Consider the following 21,243-nt stretch of genomic DNA (forward strand, 5'->3'; position numbering starts at 1 on the left):
AAAATTAACAAACCTTGTGATCTCTGTACTCTGATATGGGAAAGATGATATCATAAGGAATTATACTGTTCTTCGATAATCCAGAAAATAATTCATAGAAGAAAGAAATATCTGATCATACAACCTGAGAAGCTGAGCAAGATACATCCCAAATCCTCAAAAAAATTATGTTTCACTAATCTGCCAAGACCAAAAAGTAATCTCTTATAATAAACCAGCTAAAATTTTTGGTAACACTTTTAATAAAACATATCACTGGTAAACCCACCTTGCCTTCAATATGTTCTCTGTCTTACTTCTAGCATTGGTTAACCAGAAAGCACATCTTTGAACTTGAGGAAAGTAGTATCAGTCAACTCCACAATCACCAATAATCCCCACAAGAACATGCCCCATCCTTGAAATGATGAAACCGATTGATATCTCTAAGTACTATCTCCGTGGAAACAATCTTGCATATGAACTTGAATGCTGTGTGGCAATCTCTACACACTCGAAGATTTTTCTTCACTCTAATTGGAACTCCAGCTGGAGTACTGATCAATGCAAATGCAACAGCAAGCTTCTCACTGTGATGAGAAAGGAGAACTTCCTTCTCCCCTGGTTCCACATCATGGAGATCGGTCTCAACCATAGGAACATATCCAGCTTTTCTCATTAGGTCCCCAAGCTCTTCTAGCTTAGCATATATCTCAGCTGTCCTATCATGACTTCTATCCCCCACTATGAAAGTATAAATTTTGTCTTTCATTTCAACCCAACTCATTGCAGGCTCCTTCTTCACCCTGCTATCTTTCATCAACCTTCTGACTTTGGCAACATTGTCCCACATGCTTGCTGAAGCATACATGTTTGCAAGCAGCACATGTGTTCCAGACTTCTCAGGCTCAAGGGCAAAGAGCATCTCAGCTGCTTGTTTACCCAATTCTATATTTCCATGAACCCTAGAAGCCCCTAAGAGTGCTCCCCATACTGACGCATTGGCTTCAAAAGGCATACGATGCACGAGTTCCATTGCTTCATTTAATCTACCAGCACGCCCAAGAAGGTCAATCATGCATGCATAATGCTCTTGTGTTCGTTGAACCCCATACATCTCTTCCATCAGATCAAAATATTGTTTTGCCTCATCAATAAGGCCCGCATGATTACAAGCACAAAGAACACTAGTCAAGGTAATGTGGTTTGGAGATAGACCCTCATCAAGCATCTTAGAGAATAAATCCAAGGCCTTCTTCCCATGCCCATGTTGGGCGAGTCCTCCAATCATAGCAGACCATGAGACAATCCCCCTCTCTGGTATCTCAGAGAAAGCTAAGGTGGCATCTTCAACACTACCACACTTTGCATACATGTTAACGAGTGCATTCCCAGCAAACACATCATACATAAACCCCATCTTTAGCACATGTACATGTATCTGTTTCCCTTGTTCATAGGCAGATAAACTAGCACAGGCATTAAGAAGGCTACTACAAACAAATGAATCTGGTTTCAGGTCCTGATTTAGCATCTCACAGAAGACTTTGATAGCTTCCTCCCCTTGCCCACTCTGGGAGTGAGCTGTAATCAAAGATGTGAAAGCCACCACATCACCAGATTGGCATTCCTCAAAGACTCTCCCTGCCTCCTCCAGGCAACTGCATTTCCCATATGCATCAACGAGACCATTTACTACATGAGGATCTGACAAAAACCCTGCTCTTGTTGCGAGTCCATGCACCTGCTTGGTTACAGTAATTGCCTGCAAGCTTGCTGTGGACTTAAGAACTGCCGACAGAGTGGTTCGGTTAAAGTTCAGACCTTCTCTTCTCATCTTAGAGAAGCAGGCGAGGGCTTCATCATCACTCCCACTATGTGAACACCCCGAGATCAAAGCATTCCATGATATTAAGTCCTGTTCAGGGATCAAGTAAAAGGCCTTCATTGCATCATCTAAACAATTGCATTTTGCATACATATCAACAAGTCCAACACCGACAAATGAGTCAGAATCTGAACCAGCCTTGATCAAGTTACCATGTATCTGCATGCCTAAATCCAGCATCCCTGTTCCTGCACAAGCCTTAAGAACGCTAGACAGAGTGAACACATTTGGAACCATTCCTGATGCCTTCATCTCCACCAACAATGCCAATGCCCGGCTATCATGCCCATGAAGAACACAACCAGCAATAAAACAGTTCCATGAAACGATATCCGGTCGAGCAATTTTTCCAAAAACCATAGCTGCAGCTTTGGCGTTTCCCAACTTGGCGTACATATCCACAAGAGCATTGGTGGTAAAAGGGTCCGAGTGGTATCCAAGCCTGGTAAGGTAGCCATGAACTGCCCTCCCGCAGGATAAATCCTGCGAGCCAGTGCATGCATTTAGGATGCAGGAGAAGCCAAACTCATTCGGCCTCATTCCATCCATCACCATCTCCTGAAACAATGACACTGCCTCCTCGAACCTCTCATTCCTTACACAGCCTGCGAGCAATCCGTTCCACGAGACAGAATTGCGGTCAGTAATGCCGTCGAACAATCTCTTGGAATCTAAGAGGAGGCCGAAATTGGCGTACATGACAACGAGGGTGTTCGCAACAAAGACGTCGGACTCGAACCCGGTGACTATGACGAAGGCGTGGACTAGTGTGCCAGCGATGAAGTCGGAGGAGACAGAGCAGGCCTTGAGGACGGACGGAAGTGTGAACTCGTTGCTCCGAACGCCCAAACATCGCATCTTTCTGAAGGACAACAGCGCCTCGCGGCCGAGGCCGTTGTTGGAGTACGCGGAGATGAGGGCGGACCAGGAGATGTGGTCCGGGTCGGGGAATTCGTCGAAGAGCTTGCGGGCGGATTCGGGGGAGCGGCATCTGGAGTACAGGGTGAGGAGGTGGTGGCGGAAAGGAGGGCCGAATGAAAGGCCGCACTTGGCGAGGTGGGCGTGGATCTGAGCGGCTCCGCCGACGGACTGGGTGGCGGAGATGAGGGTTGTGAGATTGGAGACAGAGGAGGCCGGGGATTCCGGTGGAGGGGAGAGGTGGGAAGAGAGATTGGCGGCGGAGGCGGGAGTGAGATGGTCTTCGAGGATGGATACGGCGGCGGTGTGGAAGGGCTTGAAGGGCGAAGAGGTGGGAAGGGGGAGGCGGCAAAGCTTCATCACAACCCCATGGAAGAGAAGAAGCGTAGGACGGGTAGGGAAGCAGCATACATGCAGACGCAGTCCAACTCGAGTCAGGCGATAATTATTGGGCCCAATCCAAGGCGAGTGTTACCTGCGCTGGCAGCGGGTTGGCCTCACCCAGTTATATCGACTGGTTGCTCTTTGCACAGCGACATCACACAGATGGTATGCTTGCGAGATCTCGATGCATGAATGAATCCCTTGGCAAATTGGGGAGGACAATTCATTTTCAACTACATCGAAAATATTAATTTGATCGTGTATGACTCATTCACCTTATGCCAAAAATAATAATAATAATAATACTTCTTTTTTTTTATGTTAACCATTTTGATCTTGCTATATGTGTAGTTGTGTGCAATATGCTTATCTGACTGCACAAATTGGTATATACTAACAACACTTGGAATGGAGATCAGCACTTGAGAGCATCAGCTTGGTTTTCTGCAATGGTGGTTAAACAAGCAGCATCAGAATTTAAAGGTCCAAAAAATCAGCCAGTCAATATCTCTGATCATTTTGATGGGTTCGAGAAATTTTATACTCCTCCCCGTACTAACGAATAATGTGTCTGAAAAAAATACACATTAAAATGTACAGATTAACTTGGAAGGAAGGATTTTAAAACAGGGCAGGAGAAAAAGAATGCTAAGGCTGACTTCCTCACTGAAATTTGTATAAGAAGAACCAACAACAACCACTTTGACTGCAGCTAGGCATTTGTCCCCCTCGATCTGCTTCCGCTTAACTGCAGCTAAGCATTGGTCCTCATCAATCTGCTTACGGAATAGAAAAAATATACTCACAGTGCTTGCAGATTTGGTTAGATCTTTACAATCTTGACATGCATCTTCCAGTTCTCTATATATCTTTTTTGCATTTAATCATCTGGATCCATTTCTTCATCTTGCTCCATGGATCTATTTGTGTCACTTCGGTTTCCATTATCAGGGTCCGACTGTCCATCTGTTTCGTTGTCATCTTCCAGCAACTCGCCCTCCTCAACATCCTCATCTTTGGCACCAGTGGCCTTCTGGGAAGCCATTGCTAGGCCATGAACCATCCACTCAGGACATTCTTCCTCATTCCCATATAACAATTTGCCGCTGCGGCTCATCACATGACCAGGAGTGTCTGAAGATTTTGAAGTACGGCACGAACATTCTGGAAAAGGATGGGAAAGGAAAGAAGCAGGTTTCGATGATTCAGCCTCTGCTATGAATCCGTCCACACCCAAGCTCTTGTTAAGATGATCCCGCACCAGTACTGTCCAATTATGTGTTGGATGATATAGGTTATCATGTATAGAGATGAGCAGCCCGACAAGTGTTTTTCTGGTGGAAGAAAAACTCAGCAGTCACATTGTGGTCAGGGAACAAATGCAGTTGTATCAATTTATAAACATAAAATCTTCTAAAATGAATAGCCCGCACCCATTTTGCCTGTTGCCTGTGACAGACTGAATTTCTAAGAAGTGTCATAAACCAATTGGTTGAACTTACTCATTCAAGAGGTTGTTATAGCATATAAACAAGCTCTTCTAGCACATATAAGCAAAGGAATTATCACAATCCACATTTTTTGGGCCTTTACAAAAATTATTCAACTCAAGCATAAAAAATAATAATCGACGTAGGAAATTCTGCAAGGTAAGCAAAATTTAATTACTTCAGAAGCCCATTACTTTAAATAAACAAAAAACAAACTGCTCCAAGTCTAGGAAGTATAAATATTTCATCAAACACGGAGCTAGAGTAATTAATTAAATTTTGTGGTGTCACGAAAAAAGCATATGATCAAGGGAGAGTTCTACCCCAAAAACATGCCAGTTTCTTTTATAAAAATCCTGATAATTCTTTGCTGTATCCCACCTGCCCTCTCCTGAAATTTGTACAGCAGTGTTCAATAACTCAGAGGACTTTCAGATTGTTACCCTCACAGCATAAACTCTAAATATTACTATAATTGCGGCTCAAAAAACTGATGCGATTGGCTCATACCAACTGGTATTTATCGATCCAACTGTGATGGTATATAAGAAATTATACCCAGGTATATAAGCAACTGTGACTGGTGTACAGTTCAATATCCAGATCTAAGTCGAAGTTTTTTGCTTAGTTTCGATGCCTGAAACAAATGACATGACTTATTCTTCCATTATCTCTGGTCTCCAGAATGTCCAAATGATTTCAACGACATTGACAGTAGTAATGATGGTGGATATGAATCTTATGTTCTTGTGACATAGAGAGGTCGACAGTGGACAAAGAAGCATGCATCTAGTCATACCACCTAAGGTAAAGCTCATGTTGTCAAATTTATCATAATTATTTTTTAGAGGAAAGAAAGTCAAGGGAAAATGCTTTAACAAGGTTTGGATCAATCCAAAACAAGAACCGGCCAGTCCGGCCAGTAGCAACCCATACCAACACTACCAGCCTATACTGAGTGCCGGTATGGTACTCGACTACAAATATGTTGAGCTTCTTTTATGGTGTAGAAGCTAGGTAAAAACTTTTCAATCATTTGTCCAAATAATCATCGATTTAAATTTTGATAGGAAAACAACTTGCATAGCCCCAATCTTGGTGAAATAGCCTCAAAGAAATTAAAGTGATTGAATTGGCTTATTTACTTTGCAGCCAATCAGGGTGCCGGCTCGTTTGATAATATGCACCACTCAATATATTTGACCTATATTAGGACTTTGGACTATCAGAGACTAGAGGGACTGGGAGATAATTATTCACCAGAGGAAAGGCCAGAACATGTGTGCTGCAGCAATTAAAGATTTTGATATAAATTTAAATAAATTTAAATTTACAAAACAAGAACGGAACCGATCTTTCACCATCATTAAAAACTGTAAATCTATATCCTTAGTTAAGAGTATTTAAATCTTTATTTATAATTTTTTGTAAAATCTTATCAACTCTCTATCTATCTTTTCTTATTATAGCATAGGTGTGCTTACTACATGTTCATATTATTTTAAGCAATTCTCTCTCCTAAATTATTTATGAATGAAATTATTTTTTTTAATCTTTCCTACTAATTTCATATATCTACATCAACATTTTCATACTACTAATATGAACTTCTTGTATATGTTGCTTCTTAAATGCTCGACAATTAGATCCATAAAGTATTGTTGCTCTCATAAATGACTCATAAAATTTTGCTTCTGGTCTAAATGATACTTGACAATCACACAAACCTCGTAACTATATCCTCATATCATTTCCTAATATTACTAAAATTGGATCTCATGTATTCAGCCCCTAACTTAGTTGCCCTTAAATCAAAGTTTTGGTCAAACAAAGGGGCATTACTAGAGAAGGACAGCCCAATGGGTGGAATCAGTTTCAAATTAGCTTGATTTTATTTTCCCTAGAGAATATTTGAGTGCATACGATAACTAATAAGGATCTTTTTCTTCAAGTCGGTCTGCAGGTTCTCTTCTACCTAATGAAAATTCTGCTGTAATAAAAAGTACAAGAGAATCCCAGCATCACTTAAAAGTGTAATTGCTGCAAAGATTTATTTTTCTTTGGAACCACATATTAAATTTATCGAAGATAGTCAGCAGGATATTGCCAGGATCTGATGAAAGAAAGAAGATAAAAACAATGCATCACTGAGAACAGATGAACACAAAGATGCAGCTTGCAACAGAATAATTGTTTTTCATTTCTCAAGATGTAACAAACTAATATGAGGGCTTTTACCTGTTGGGGCGATAGGTTACTCCAGAGGCTGTTTGGTAAGAGCGGTGACCCATGACCAAGCTTGAAAAATCAGGCCACGCACTACCATCATTGTTAAAACCAGGAAAAAAAGCATCAGCTTCAACAGAAACATAATAGTCAAGAGCATCCCAGAGTAGCCTGTGTGCTTGTTTCCTAAGATCCACAGATGAAGGGTCAGGCTCTGTATCAGTCTCAGCAATCCAACCATACCAACCTTCCTTCTCATGCTGATAAAAGGGCCTTGCAGGAGGTGGTGGAAGGGGTCGTGGTCGAGGCCCAGCTTTTTTCCACTCCTCAATAAGTTGTTTTTCACTCTTCACAGGAGGAGGTTGAGGGAGATTTAAAGGAAGAGGATATTCAGGACCAATCAAGTTTGAAAGCTCTTTCTTAGTGCACAAGGAAGTACGATCTACTAAGTTTGTATACATGGCTCGCAAAGGAACTAGGATCCTCTGTCCTCCAAATGTCTCAGAACCAGCCAAGTAAATTATGGTATTTGGTGGATATCCCATTGCCCGAAGGAGAAGTCCAACCTGCAAAGATTCAACCAATTTTGGTGCAGATATTTGAATATGTTAAAACTAACTCATAACAACAAGAAAGCACACGGAATATTGAAGACTAGAACAATAAGTAGACATGGTTATAAGTAGTTTATGTTCAATATTTGAGGCTTTGAGCAACTTGATTGGACCCACTAATAACATGAGGACTTTGTAAAAATGCTCCTATTCGACCCAAACAGAAGTAACAAATTAACTTTATTGACCTAAAACCAATCCAAACTAATGATAGCGAGCCCATCAAACTTTATAAATCAACTTAATTTTCCTCCCACTTCTAAAGTTGGAATCACAAAATTTTCCTACTGAAGACTTGATGTCATCATCAAAGTCCAAGGTCCAACACATAATCCAAAAATCATATCAAATTGGTTGCATGCGAATGCCTCTAGCTTTCTACTTGGAACTCCCCACCATGTCTAATAGTGGATCCACTTTGATACCAATTGTCGCAGTCCGACACAATGGAAAAAAATTAGCTCATTAACCTGTTATGTCTGAGAGACTGAGACCAACTTACCAAAATGCCTACACCCAAGTTAATAGTAGTAGGCTCATCTAACCTTATAAATCAATTCAATCTTCCTCCCACTTCCAATGTATGATAAACTAAAGTGTTATGAAGAAGGTTACAACTTCTTATAACAAACACTAGTGGCATTTACAAGTTCAAAGTTAATCTAAAACCAATACCTTAGAAGGAACATGATCCTATTACCATCATAGCAATTTTGTTGTTCGGTAAGTGCTCTACAATTACTACTACATTATACAGACACTGTTCTCTGATAAGTAAAAAAAGAAAAACCCAAAATGACTCCATCTAGATAAGATGGATGTAATGCCAACTGAGGATAAGGTGAAGGAAACATTTATGACAAGTCGGGCAGGGTAAGTAAAGACTACTTAGTGTGCTACGAAGCTGTTAGTTGATTCAAACTCAGGCATCACAACACAAGAACACATAAAAACACAATGATGAAAATGGCAAAGTATTCAATGAAAGGAAGGACTCTTGCTTGCAGTGATTATACTTTCTAAGACAACCTTATAGACATCTCATATCTACTTTATGTCAATTTCCTGGGGATATTCTTGAAGAATGTTCTTTAAGCAATGGCTGGGAAGCTTGAACTTCACCACAACTAAGATAAGAGATAGACAACCAAATATGTGAACGACAAGACAACAAAAACTGTTGAAGAATGATTGCAAGTGCAAGAACTAAAGGCTTGTCGCTCCAACGACTGCCTTTCAGCTTTTTGTAATAAACATAGAGAATGATAGGATAAAAATACCTAACCACAAAACATTTAGAAGATTGGGAAGAAATATATTTCTAGCCTCCAGAAGAAACACCATTTCTTGGCATCATCTAAACAATATAATATAATTATGTGAATGAATGAACTAAGTCACCTCTTCAGGGATGAGAGGGCATGAACCATTCGTTTTTCGAGCAAATGAATCAACAACAAGATCTTCGTCAACTGTTCCCTGCTTTATCAGCTGCTTCCTTGTGTATTGCATAAGCTCCGTATGAACATCCTAGCCAGTGTTAAGAAGCACTCTGGTCAAGCAAAGCATGAGGTAATATAAAACGTACGAGAAACCAGCAAGTCTAAAAGCAGAGTAATGAGTTAAATGATGCATGAGATACAAAGGCACAAAACCACATATTACCAATAGCACTGAAAAGGTACTGACAATTCTGACCAACCTGGAAAAGTTCAGCACAACCATGAAATGCTAGGGTGTCCCTCACAAAGCCAGGGTGATACGACAGATATGGACCACCAGTTCCTCGTAACCTGCAATGACATTCAATTTGATATTAAACATAGTATTCAAACTTAAATTGGTCAGTGAGGAATAAATCTGATCCAAAGTTTGAGGGTGGAATACAAGCATCAGTTCATAGTCAAACTTACAGATAAACTAACTAATTTCTTATATGTACACATCAGAGAAGTATTTTCTCTTGGGGAATCAAGGTTTAATTAGTTCATGTACTTAATGACTTAACTAAAAAGTGATACCTTTCTACCATTTGGTTGCCAAGTGCCCGGATATCTGAGCGGAATTGAAGAGCATGGAAGGCAACTCTGCATCTAAGTCTCTGATATTCGTCCATGTTTGATGGAAGGATAGGCTACATAAGCAAGAATAGATAAGAGAACCGAAAAGAATTATAAGGTACTGATGAGATTTTTCATACAGGCCCAAGTACTTGAGTAGAAGTGTCATCCTAAGTTGTCTTAAGTGCCCAGTCATTTCATTTCTCCTAGACAATCATTGCATACCTCCACCAAAACTATCAGACACATTTCAATAGACAAAATACAAGTCCTTTCAAGAATATCACTCCTATATTTAATTCCTTAATACAAGGATGATTAAAGGCAAAAGCAAGTCATAGAGTTCACAAAGAAAGAAAAGAGGTAGAATATGCAAGCAAATTCCTTTGCCATTCTTGGATCTAGTGACTCCAGGAAAACATGCAGGAACCATGGAATAAGCAGCATATGTATTTCTTCATAAGGGAGTCACAGAAAACAATTTACTTTCAGAGTTCCACATAATCTCTTCTGGGTAATAGCTTCAATTTCAAATAGTTAACTTACAAGTTAAATTAGTTAATCATTATAAGAGCTGACACAAGTAGACATAAGCCAAAACCTGGACAGCAACAATGAAAGAGGAATAATGGGCCAAAATTGACAGAAAAAAATGTGTGATTATATGTTTAGAAGGTTGGAAGACACCCATGTTGCCTACTCCGACTGACAGACTTATGGTTCCATTTCTGCTGGTGCTGATGTTGCTAGTTGTATCTGGTAAGATACTCTTTATTATCTGTTCATTTCTTTTCTGTAGAAAACTTCTGCAAAGTTGACTGGCATTTGTTTACAGACAGCCAGCCATAGCCATCAAGATTCCTTTTATATTCCCACCAGGTTCCCAATGTTATCATATTTCAGGTATTAGAAGTCTCTTATATAGTGCCTAGAGAGACTTGTTAAACATGTCATCAACCACAGTGGGTTCCTTATCGCCTATGTTATGTATACATGCATCAAGACTCCAATAGACATATTAGCTACATGTAAGAGATCTAGTTATTGAGACATGTTAAGTTACAATCTTTTCTTATTTTGTATCAGAAGCACCACAAGCACCTTCAGGTAAATAATTCTCTTTAGCAAAAACATTTAATATGATATCTACTGCACAAGGAAGGAAAAAAGCTAACAAACCAGAGAATGAAATTTCTCCGATCATTACAAGCTGTCTGCTCCATAACTGATAATTCTCACTCTTAATTGCCAACAACCTTTATCACATCATTTGTTTTGCTCATATTAGTTTAAGAGTCAGTGGAACTGAATGACTTATCAAATAGTGTTAACAAGCCAGTTTTGGGAGCCTCCACCTAACCTGTGATGCAGGTCACAATAGGTCAGGTCCTTTGTGACATACAGTGCATAGCATTATACACTCACACTTAGATATAAAGCACTCCTCTAATAAGATTTCACTTCTACTGCCAAAATTCCACATGGACCCTTCATTGTTTTCTGTTAAAAGTTAAGAACCTTCGTTTGAACTCATAATTCAAAGCACTCAGATGAAACCTTGCATACAACACCATAGCAAAACCTCCCCAATAAGTACATTGCTTGTCATCCAAATTGGCTTCGACTTCGAGTGCAAAGAGTGCAGCCCTTAACACTTTGCCTTCTAGTAAGATACATGTGCAATGTTCAAAAAAACCTTGAGAAATACAAACCTTTCTTAATAATTCGTCTTGAGGATCAGTGTAGAGTGCATCTCCAACTCAGTTGATGCATGTCATAACCATAGTTCCCTGACTGATGTTTCATTCAAATATCTTGCTTCTATATGCTTCTAATATCAAGCATAAAATTCTATGACGCTGTTACCTGATTGCAGTAAATCAGGTTACAACATAGTGATGTGACTTCTTTATCTTACTTTGCTTTCATGGCAGTTTGTCTGAAATTGCTCCCTCCAAGAACTGGAGATCAATTCTTGAAAGGGTAGTATCAGCTCAATAGCTACTATGTGATCTTCTAATTGATGCATGCATTAAGTGTTATGGAGTACAACAGTTACATAGATAACCAATTATCAATATTAAAAGGCTGTCTGATTAAATAAAACTAAAAGCTCTCAGAGAATTCAACAATGCCATGCATGTATTATTTGTTGGATGGTAATCTCCCTTGAGTAACTCATATAAGCTTCTACTAGAAAGTTTCTATTATTTGTGCCAAATGGGGGTGAATGGTGCTCAAGCAGTGTTTGTATGTGCCTCTTCATCTTTAAAAATTAAGAAAACATTGTTTCTTTAACTGTTGAAAAAACTGACATCCAGAATACATGTCTAATTTTACAACTCATTTCCATTATGTAATACTAGGTTTTTTGATGGAGAGAAAAACCATTCTCATTTTAGAATAATATACAAAAAATCTAAATATGCAACTAGAGTCATACCTGAAGGCATCCTCCATCAGAAACTAATATCCTAATAACCTTTGATTGTTTAAGTTTAGGTAAGACTTCTCTGGTATAAAAGCTTGGGGAAGTTGAGGCTTTGGGTGATACTGTAGGAAATTTTGTCTTTTTCCTAGCCTCCTTCAGATCTTTAGGCAAGCTCTTTACAACAATAACGTCATCTGAAAGTGATGCTATGAACTGCTCTTCGTCATAGAGATAAGAGAAACTCCTAAATTTTGGACTGGTGGACAGAAAAAAAAGGTGATTAGCAGATAAATATTTAGAAAAAAATGACATCAGTGTCCAAACAAATGCATATAAAGCATCATTAGAGAGACCTGATGCCTTTTGACCGAACACTTTGTTGGATCTCAGGAATAACAAGTGTGGCATTTAAGAGCCTAGCAATAGCAACAAGGTCGCATATCTGCAAGACGAAAATATATATGAATGTGCTAACCACACCATCTCATGCTAGCATATACTGAAAGGCATGAAAAACAGCCACAAGCCATGTCAAGTCTGTTCATATGAAATAATGGGTAGCAGAAAAGGCATAATACTTGCCAAGACATATGGTAAGTAGTATTTATAACGATGAGATCTTAATTCAGTGGATGTGTGCTATAGGAGAAAGAAGAACATACTGATGATCTTATCTTCTCAAAACCACCGGAGATCTTTGCATAAATAAAACCATTCTGCTGACCTGGCACTGTGAGATAAATATGAAAAAATAAAAAACCTCGTAGAAAGTAGAAAAAAGAGAAATACCAAAAAGATAAGAAAATTGCTGCATTTATAGTAATCCACACTGTCAGGTTTAGAAGGCAGAAGTTTTCTCATCATACAGCTTCCATCAAACCTTGAAAGGCGCCCCAATCCAATTAGATAGAACAACCTTCGAATGAATCACTTAGAAGTCAACTAACTTTTTTCAAATAATTTAAAAATAAATTTCTTTTACTTGCTAAAATGATGTTTACTTTTGCTGTTTTGGCCAAATTATCATTGTAAACCTGCAACTACAGATCTCTACAGTTAATGCTATTAAATAAGTATATTTGTCATGTGGGACATAACTTAACAACTCTAGAAAAAGAAATGGTGCCATTGAAAAAATATCCTCTAGTCATGGTTTTCAAATCCTAAGAAAGGGGTTGTTATAAAATGTTACTAGATAAATACGTCAAACATTATAAAACAAGTGATACCAGGATAGAAACTCCTGGGCTTAGCATATGGTTGCAAGACCTCCAATGAGCTCACTGGACCCCATAACCTTCGATGTCGAAGTTTCTGAAAGAGCATCACAAATACAATGATAAAACAACTTTAGACAACTAAAACAATGGTGCTTTTTTCACTGAAGTAAATCTTAAGGCAAAGTATCAAATCAAATGGCGGTTTCAAGAAAAACAATACCGAATTTTACATTATCATCAATCAAAAAGTGGGAAAAAAAAGCATGCTGATGGCTATAGATTGACGTACATGTCCCACTGGATACAGGTAGTCCTCTCGCAACTTGTATTGTATAAAGTCCCCCACTGAATAATTTGCAACAAAGAGGTGCACAAACAAAGATAAGACCGATAAGGTGATTCCCACGAGAGCGGCCAACTTGATCTTGCTCTTGTGGCACATCTTAAAGCATAGCTCGCATTTCAAAACCTAGTAGAAACAAGCACACCGATTTAAAGGTCAGCGCAAACTAGACAAATCAGACAATACGAATGGCATTACGAACCGTCCGATGCAAAGCGCACATATTACAACGAAAGAAACGGCAATGAATAAAATTTTTGCATCAGACCTATAAAGATCGGATTACCAATGAAGAACGCAAGGTTAGCAACCTAAAGAACAGTGAAGAAAGAGCGAAAAACCATAAACACACACAGTGATCTGACTCCGGCAATATCTCAGTCATGGAAGTCAAAACTTAGAGAACGAATCGATGACGAAAAAGGGGCCAACTCCAGGAAGAAACTACACCAAGAAACGCCAAAATCACGTTCGGGGATCACCGTTACACAATGCGCGATCTAGACAGCCCAGAAGCATGAAGAAAGGGCACGTCCCATAGAGATTTGCCGCTACGTCGTGTCGAGATCCTTTATTGAACAAAACGAAAGCATCCTCGGGTTCTAGGTTCTCCACCGATCTGGAAAAAGATCCATCTCTGATCCAAGAACCAGCCGCGCGGATCGAGGAGAGAGGGCAAGATCAAGAGGGAAGAAGAAAGTGCAAGAATCGAAGAGAAGGAAACGAGAGAGAACCTCGATAACCCCTTGTCCGTCTTCCCGAAGGTGAGATCCGCGACGGGAACCAGAACCAGCATCCCCCTTGTCGAGCGATACAAGAGTTGGATCGGTACCCTCGACGTTCCTCGGATCTCCTTCGAGGACCAAGAACCAAAAGGGAAACGAAATAACTTGAGGGAGAGGAAGTGGAAGAGTTCGAGGAGGAGGTAGAAGGGGGCAAGAAGACTGTGAAGCCGTCGAGAGGAGCTCTTAATGAAATTAACTGCATCATCGTTGTATCATTTAATTGGGCAGGATTGGGCTTGACTTCCAAGGATGGGCCGCTAATGGGCTATGTTGATAGTGTAGGCAATGCACGTGTTATGCACGTGCTTGTCATTGTTCTTCTTGGATACAATATTCTTTTTGTCGCTTTTACATAATTATCCTTATAACTTTTAAAAATAACACAATTACATTCATACGTTTTATTAAAAGAAAAAAAGACCCAAAAACTTAGCGGTGTTCTAACAGTGCTTTGATAAGATCTTTACAATCTAAAATACTAGTATCTTAAAAATTTTAGGATGAGATCTCAAGCTCTCAACCCTATCCATGAGTCTAATATACTACCAATATATCAATATTTTAAGTAGTATACTTATGATTATTGATATGACTTATACTCCTACAACTGAGGATATCCTTTTTCATATAATAATGTCTATCCAAATTAATTAGAACTAATTATAGCAAAAAATAACTAAATTGAATATATATATATATATATATATATATATGTATGTATGTATGTATATAACTTTACCAATGACTTTATTATTTACTTAAATTTTAAAATATGGAAGTAGATAGTTCAATGCCGAAACTTTGAGTTTATTCTAGTCAGTATGACTCTATCAAGTTCTTGATTGATTGTTTAGAATTTGGCTTAATAATTTATCTATTGATAGGAATCTATGTCACATGAGATCTAACTCACCCTTAACTTATTTATCTATATGGATAAAGATTTAAAATAAGGAACATAAACTTCCTTTTCGTTTGTATAAAAATATATCGTAAAAAAAAAAAAAAGATTAACTCTCTCCTTTTTAAACTATTCAAATTTATATTTAGAAGATCTCGAATTATTAACTTGAGTATGGAAGGAATCAAACCCACCTATACGATACATGCTTGGCATCAATTCAAAGTTGAGCTCGTTTAACCGCAAAGGGTTCCGTACCGAAAACTCTTAGAGATATGTGTATTACCTTCCATTAATCCTAATTAGGAGTTGGAAGATTTGGTCTCATGTCTTTACTAACTAACCCACAACAAAGATAATGGTAGCCAATCTCTAAAGTCATTGCAATGATCTCAGAACAGTGTCACCATGTTCTCAATTATATACACAACCAATGGATACCTGCCGGCAACAATGATAATGGTAATGAATGACTGCAATATAACATTGTAGAGTACAGAAAGTAGTATCAGAGGCAAGTCTAAACTAGGAAATGAGAATTTCTGTGATTTCTGCACTCGAGACTATCGCAATTACTGTCTACCACAGGCTCTACATTTCACTAGACTAACAATTGCATGAATTCATTCCCCATTGCTGTCCCCCAATGGCCCTCAATTTCTCAAACCAAGCAATTTCATGATTTCATATTACTTTGCAGCATATAATTCACAGACTCAGGAAGTTATTCTTCCTTTAGCAATCATCATTTAGGAAAAAAACATCATGCCAGAAAATATACCTTTAGACACAATCAACATCAAATGCCACAAGTCTATTAGACGAGTTCCACTGTTGCGATGGTGAGCCTCACACACACACCAGATTATATGACCGTTTATTGCAGGGCATGTGGCACACAGGTCATGAGAATCCACAAACGCAGATAATCAACAATGGTTAAGACATAAAACATCTCCAGAAAGCACCACACAAACTAGGATATGATAATTACCGGAACTAATAACACAAAGTGGTTTGTTTTCACTGGATTTATAACACCGATTCCATACCGGAATACTAGTGTAAACATCATTATCAAAATACCAATGAGCTCAAATGATTTTGGCAATGACAGAACTTAAACTCTACCTCTATAGAAAAAGGCTTTTTTTTAGTGCAAATGTTTGCATATAATGCTCTAAAAAAATCAAGTGATCTGAGAGTTTATTGCCAGTATCCAATGGTGCAGAATCAAGTTCAAAACCATGTGCACTAGATTATTTAATCTTTTTGCGGATGTGAGATAAATTGATTCGGATATTTGTCCACATCTGATCGTGGTTTTGACTGATGATCATAGTATTCAACCACTGCAGCTCCAGCTAAGGCAGCTAGTGTAAGAGCCTGTGCATGCAACCTGCAAGATATATGAAAAAACAAAGAACTCCATGTCAACCCTTCAAATACATTTGAAAGATTATAAGCCTATGCGGAAAAGGTCAAAGCTTCTGGCCAAACCCTCATGAAAAATGTAGATACAATGAATGATAACATGTTCTAGACAACTCCAAAAATGGTACGATGTCATGAAATATTGATTTATAAAGAACAATCAACAATAAGGAAATCAAATCCTATGTTTAATGCTTTTAAAGTTACAAAGAGAAGAGAAAACCAAAAAACAAATTGCTCATAAGGGTAGCCGTTAAAAGATCAGTTCACGTCCATGATAGACTTTATCATTCTACCAAAAATTGGTGGATTCAAATATTAAAATCTTGGAATCCCAGTATCACTTGAAAAAAGTTGCAGTATGCATGTTAACAATAGCTACAGTATAATTTTTGACTCACAAACAATCACTAACTTGCAAATAGAAGTTACCGTAAGTAGAAGTTCTAGGTATCTCGATCTATTATTTAACAGGAAGGAAAGATTAATTAAGACATTGGCCATAGAGTAATACTAGAAGGTTAAAAGTGGAGAGGGTCAGATTTTGTATGATGGTTGGTGCCCCTTATATGTGGTGGTAACAAGAAAAATAAAATTAAGAAACGCTTTTGTTCATGAATAATTAGGTGTAACCTAACCAGTAGGCTAAGGAAAAAATCAAGATGATACAATATGACATGACATGAGCAGAAAATGATACAGAAATTTCAACAAGTCAAAAAGAAAGGCAAAATGCACAATATGCGTATCACTCAACATATGAAATTGCTGATCTTATCATGTGTAGGACCTCTTAAATATGTTCAGAACTATATATCATGGTTAGACAAAGTGAATCGGTCATGATTAGTGGTGTGAGAAGAGATAAAGGGCCGATAACATATGTGGGGGCATTACGGCTTATCGTTGTTGTACGTACTCACCAATTTGCATATGTTTTCAAAACTAGAAGTGAAATAAAAAAAGGTAAGGAGCAAAATAATAGGTTAAAATCCAAACACACAAAACCAAAAAGACAAGAAGCAAAACAAGTTGAAATCCACACAATCAATCATCATATTTCACATTCAACCTTGTCACAAAAGGTTAAAATCCAAACACATAAAACCAAAAAGACAAGAAGCAAAACAAGTTGAAATCCACACAATCAATCATCATATTTCACGTTCAACCTTGTCACAAAATGAAAAACAAAAGCAGGGCACAAAAGCTCTATTGGAACTTTCCTATGGATAGAAGATTCAATGATGAAGTCCTTCAGTACACAACCATAATAGTAAACTGAAAATTGGGTAGATTATAAAATGTTCATGCTATGTACACTTTTGTTGATCTTACACTCCATAACATATTTGGAATTAGTGAGCTAAATGCTTCTTAAAAGCACATCAAATCAGTGTTTGATAATTATCCAAATCCAGTACGCTTTTGGGTAAGTTTGATAAACATCTGGTTTATAGCATCAAATGGCATGTAATACAATAACTTTGACCCCAATATCAACTATTGTCATCAACAACACTTAAAGTGAAAAATCAACAGGTACAAAATTTCTTTAAAAAATAGCCCCTTTTTGGAAGAAATTATTTTGGGTAATCAGAGAATTCCTACACAATTATATTCTTCTAAAATATTTTCTTTCATAATTTTGTCTGACAAACCAAACAGTAAAAGGAAGATCTTCCCTTATAAATTTTGTTTCCTTTCATTCTCTTTGGAAAAAAAACAGAGTGTCATACTTTATGCCATACATACCCTCTCTTGGAAAGGTAGCATCTTCTTGGCATTGGATCTACATACTTACACTTGAGGGTCTTACAGAAATATATGAACATTTAAACAAGACGTATACAATAGGTCCTTGAATCTGTTTATACATATCAATTATCTAAAAAGGGGCCAAGAATTTATGTATTGGCATGGTCAATCTGAACAAGAGTGATGTGCAAACCATGAAGTACTATTCAGCACCATTTCTTCAGTCATTCACCTGTTCGGTAGTTCTTATAAATACAGCTAGCTTGATCTTTAACAAAGTTGGGTTGAGATCATAGGCGTACAAACAGAGTTACCAACATATGAAGAACGTGGCTTTGGAACATACACTTTTTCATGTACAATCCACATAACTTATTCTCTCTTCTTTTCTGATATCTTCTGTTGACTACTGTTTTCCATTTTCTGTTGTTCTTCTTTAGTCTATTGTGTCCTAAAGATATAAGGTATCTTGTGATAAACACACATAAAAGAAAAGCTTGTTTCAATAGAGAAACAATGGAACTCCTATTTCCAGGTTTTGAGCTATTAAAGTACTCATAAGTCACATAAAGACTTCAAAATGACAACAAACAACACCTGTAAATGTCTAAAACTTTCATCATAAAGGATGACAATAGGCCCAATAACTAGCTAACTTGATGTGTAATTGGCCTGAATGGTTCAGGCTTAAAGGAACAAGAATCTTGAATCACCAGCTTGTTAGCCTTTATAAAAGTTAGACCCCAAAATCTTATAAGCAGAATATCTGCATAGGTGTATCCATTCCTGAAACCTGAAACCTGACTGAGCAGCATACAATTACAAGCTCCGTAAAGATGTTTCCATCAAAGACTATCTTTATGTAGGTATGATGTCTACTTATATACTATTAACTTATGCAAAGCTTTCATGGTGGACATGGATATAAAGTTTTGTTTCTCAGTGCACTCAATTCATTTCATGAACTTACTGTATGAGATACTATTCACAAAATTTAAAGGAAGATGTTATTATGAAATCTGTGTTTACTAATCAACTAAAGCAAATTAATGTCTTAGCTGACTATTGAGCTGCATTTATGTATTTTATTTGTCCCAACCATCCGGCAACAGGTCAAACTTGAGCCTGTTAAAAAACCTGTGTGTGTTACTTATAATCTTTAAAGTTTAAAAAAAAGCTATCTGAACAGAAATTATGACCCTCGTTTGCTTAGACATCAAAAACTGGACAAAGACTTGAGTTTGTTCTGAATAAGTAGAAATCATACTTGTAGAGAATTATTAACAATCGTGCAAACATGGAAAACCTCTGCTGAACTCAAAAGTTTCATATATACTGATGATCCGGTCAACTCCTAGAAATTGATTTTCTATGAAGGTGAACCTATCTATAAGCATGGCTAAACTCTGGAAGACCTTACATAACCTACATTAAGCTTCCTAACCACAACAACCATAGCAATATGAATATGTACAGGAACAGGTAAAACATTGAGCACTGTCAAGGCCCAACTAATAAATAATGGATGCGCTTTCCATCCATTGATTGGTATCTGAGAAACGTTAGATGTGATGAGCACACTCATCAACTTCATATCCAGTAGCCCATGATTAATGGTACTTAAAATTTAAGCCAGCGCCCTTATAATATCCAAGAATCGATTAGAACTAGGGTTAAACAGCAATCTCGGGTGTCATCAAAGTCCCATGGCGGTGGAAACAATCACATGTTCTTCAGAAAGTACGCATCAAAAAGGATATCATCCGTCGACTACCCACAACTGTCTGTATCCACTCCGGCAAAATAACAGGGAAAATTAACCCTTCAATCATCTCAACCACGATCCACAAGCACCCCCCAAAGAAACAATGAGAATCACTTCTAAGGGCAAATGCCATGTGAATGGTAACAGAACATAAGAAACCCTAATTCTTAAAGCCTGAAATCATCGCAGCAATTAGATGAAAAAGATAAAATCAAGAAGCATAAGATAACCTTTTTCGAAAAAAATTAAACAAACAAGAGGAAATCTTCGCCTAGGAAAGAACAGATGAGCCAAAACAAACCTCGCGTGGATGATCTTGACGCTGGTTTTCATGTTAGGGCGAGACCAGTTGTAGGCGATCGAACTCCCGATTCCGCTAAGCCAAAGGCACCCTGTTCACCCACAAAAACACCGACGCGAACAACGAATAAGCCGAATCGATCAGACCCCTTTCAGCGATCAGGTCTCTCGAATCTTAATAGGAAGAGAAACTGAACAGATCAATAGATTACCGACGGTTCGAAGCTTGTGCTCCACAACCCAACTCCTGATCGATTCAAGCGAGCTCCGACTCTCCGCCATCCCTTTCGACTCCCTCCGCTCGCTTCTTCTCTCTCTCTCCTCTTTCTCTAAAGCTTTTGGCCGTCGAAATATAAGTAGGCACGGAGGCGTAGGGAACGGGTCCCTTATATAGAGAGGAGGTGTCAACTAACGTGCGCAGCCGTCGCGTTGAGCGAGGTTTCCTAGTCAATCTACGACAACTCGAACCGACTCGTTTAGATCGTGGGCAAAAATAATAATAAATCAAATAGTAATTTTTTTTAAAATGAGTGGTGAAGAATTACTGGTCAAAGTATTTAATAGCTAATAAATTTATCCTGTAAATATTAAAAATGTCAAGATCTTATGATCAAATCTCTCAAACTATAAAAAAAAATCATTCAATAATCTATTTTTATATTTATTGAAATGTTCGATTATATGATATTATCTAATTAGGTAAGACATATTATAGATTTGATTGAATTTTGATTATAATTATCAATT

At 38.0% G+C, this 21,243-nt stretch overlaps 3 protein-coding genes across 4 annotated transcripts; all 3 read right to left on the reverse strand.

Annotated features, from left to right (window-relative positions):
* Positions 1 to 31: 31 nt before the first annotated feature.
* Positions 32 to 3,270, reverse strand: LOC103993674 (pentatricopeptide repeat-containing protein At4g14850-like). Its single transcript, XM_009413828.3, has 2 exons — positions 269 to 3,270; positions 32 to 180 (listed from the first exon to the last, which is right to left on the reverse strand). The coding sequence occupies exon 1, from the start codon at positions 3,143 to 3,145 to the stop codon at positions 365 to 367; it is 2,781 nt and encodes a 926-aa protein (XP_009412103.2). The 5' UTR covers positions 3,146 to 3,270; the 3' UTR covers positions 32 to 180; positions 269 to 364.
* A 392-nt stretch (positions 3,271 to 3,662) lies between these two features.
* LOC135645570 (protein EMBRYO SAC DEVELOPMENT ARREST 30-like) lies at positions 3,663 to 14,518 on the reverse strand. Of its 2 annotated transcripts, none has more exons than XM_065164077.1 (11): positions 14,288 to 14,518; positions 13,500 to 13,679; positions 13,220 to 13,304; positions 12,653 to 12,720; positions 12,344 to 12,432; positions 12,003 to 12,246; positions 9,521 to 9,633; positions 9,202 to 9,292; positions 8,901 to 9,029; positions 6,898 to 7,451; positions 3,663 to 4,503 (listed from the first exon to the last, which is right to left on the reverse strand). In XM_065164077.1, exons 2-11 carry the CDS (start codon positions 13,650 to 13,652, stop codon positions 4,050 to 4,052), a joined length of 1,980 nt encoding a protein of 659 aa, XP_065020149.1. In that variant the 5' UTR covers positions 13,653 to 13,679; positions 14,288 to 14,518; the 3' UTR covers positions 3,663 to 4,049. The 2 variants fall into 2 exon arrangements, with proteins under 2 accessions (XP_065020149.1, XP_065020148.1); XM_065164076.1 differs by lacking the exon at positions 14,288 to 14,518 and adding an exon at positions 14,036 to 14,190.
* Positions 14,519 to 16,193: 1,675 nt separating this feature from the next.
* Positions 16,194 to 20,867, reverse strand: LOC103993672 (uncharacterized). The gene is made up of 3 exons (XM_009413824.3): positions 20,709 to 20,867; positions 20,498 to 20,588; positions 16,194 to 16,638 (listed from the first exon to the last, which is right to left on the reverse strand). Exons 1-3 carry the CDS (start codon positions 20,776 to 20,778, stop codon positions 16,503 to 16,505), a joined length of 297 nt encoding a protein of 98 aa, XP_009412099.2. The 5' UTR covers positions 20,779 to 20,867; the 3' UTR covers positions 16,194 to 16,502.
* Between the last annotated feature and the right edge of the window lie 376 nt (positions 20,868 to 21,243).

Source organism: Musa acuminata, chromosome BXJ3-8, assembly GCF_036884655.1.
Source record: "Musa acuminata AAA Group cultivar baxijiao chromosome BXJ3-8, Cavendish_Baxijiao_AAA, whole genome shotgun sequence".
Lineage (NCBI taxonomy): Eukaryota > Viridiplantae > Streptophyta > Magnoliopsida > Zingiberales > Musaceae > Musa > Musa acuminata.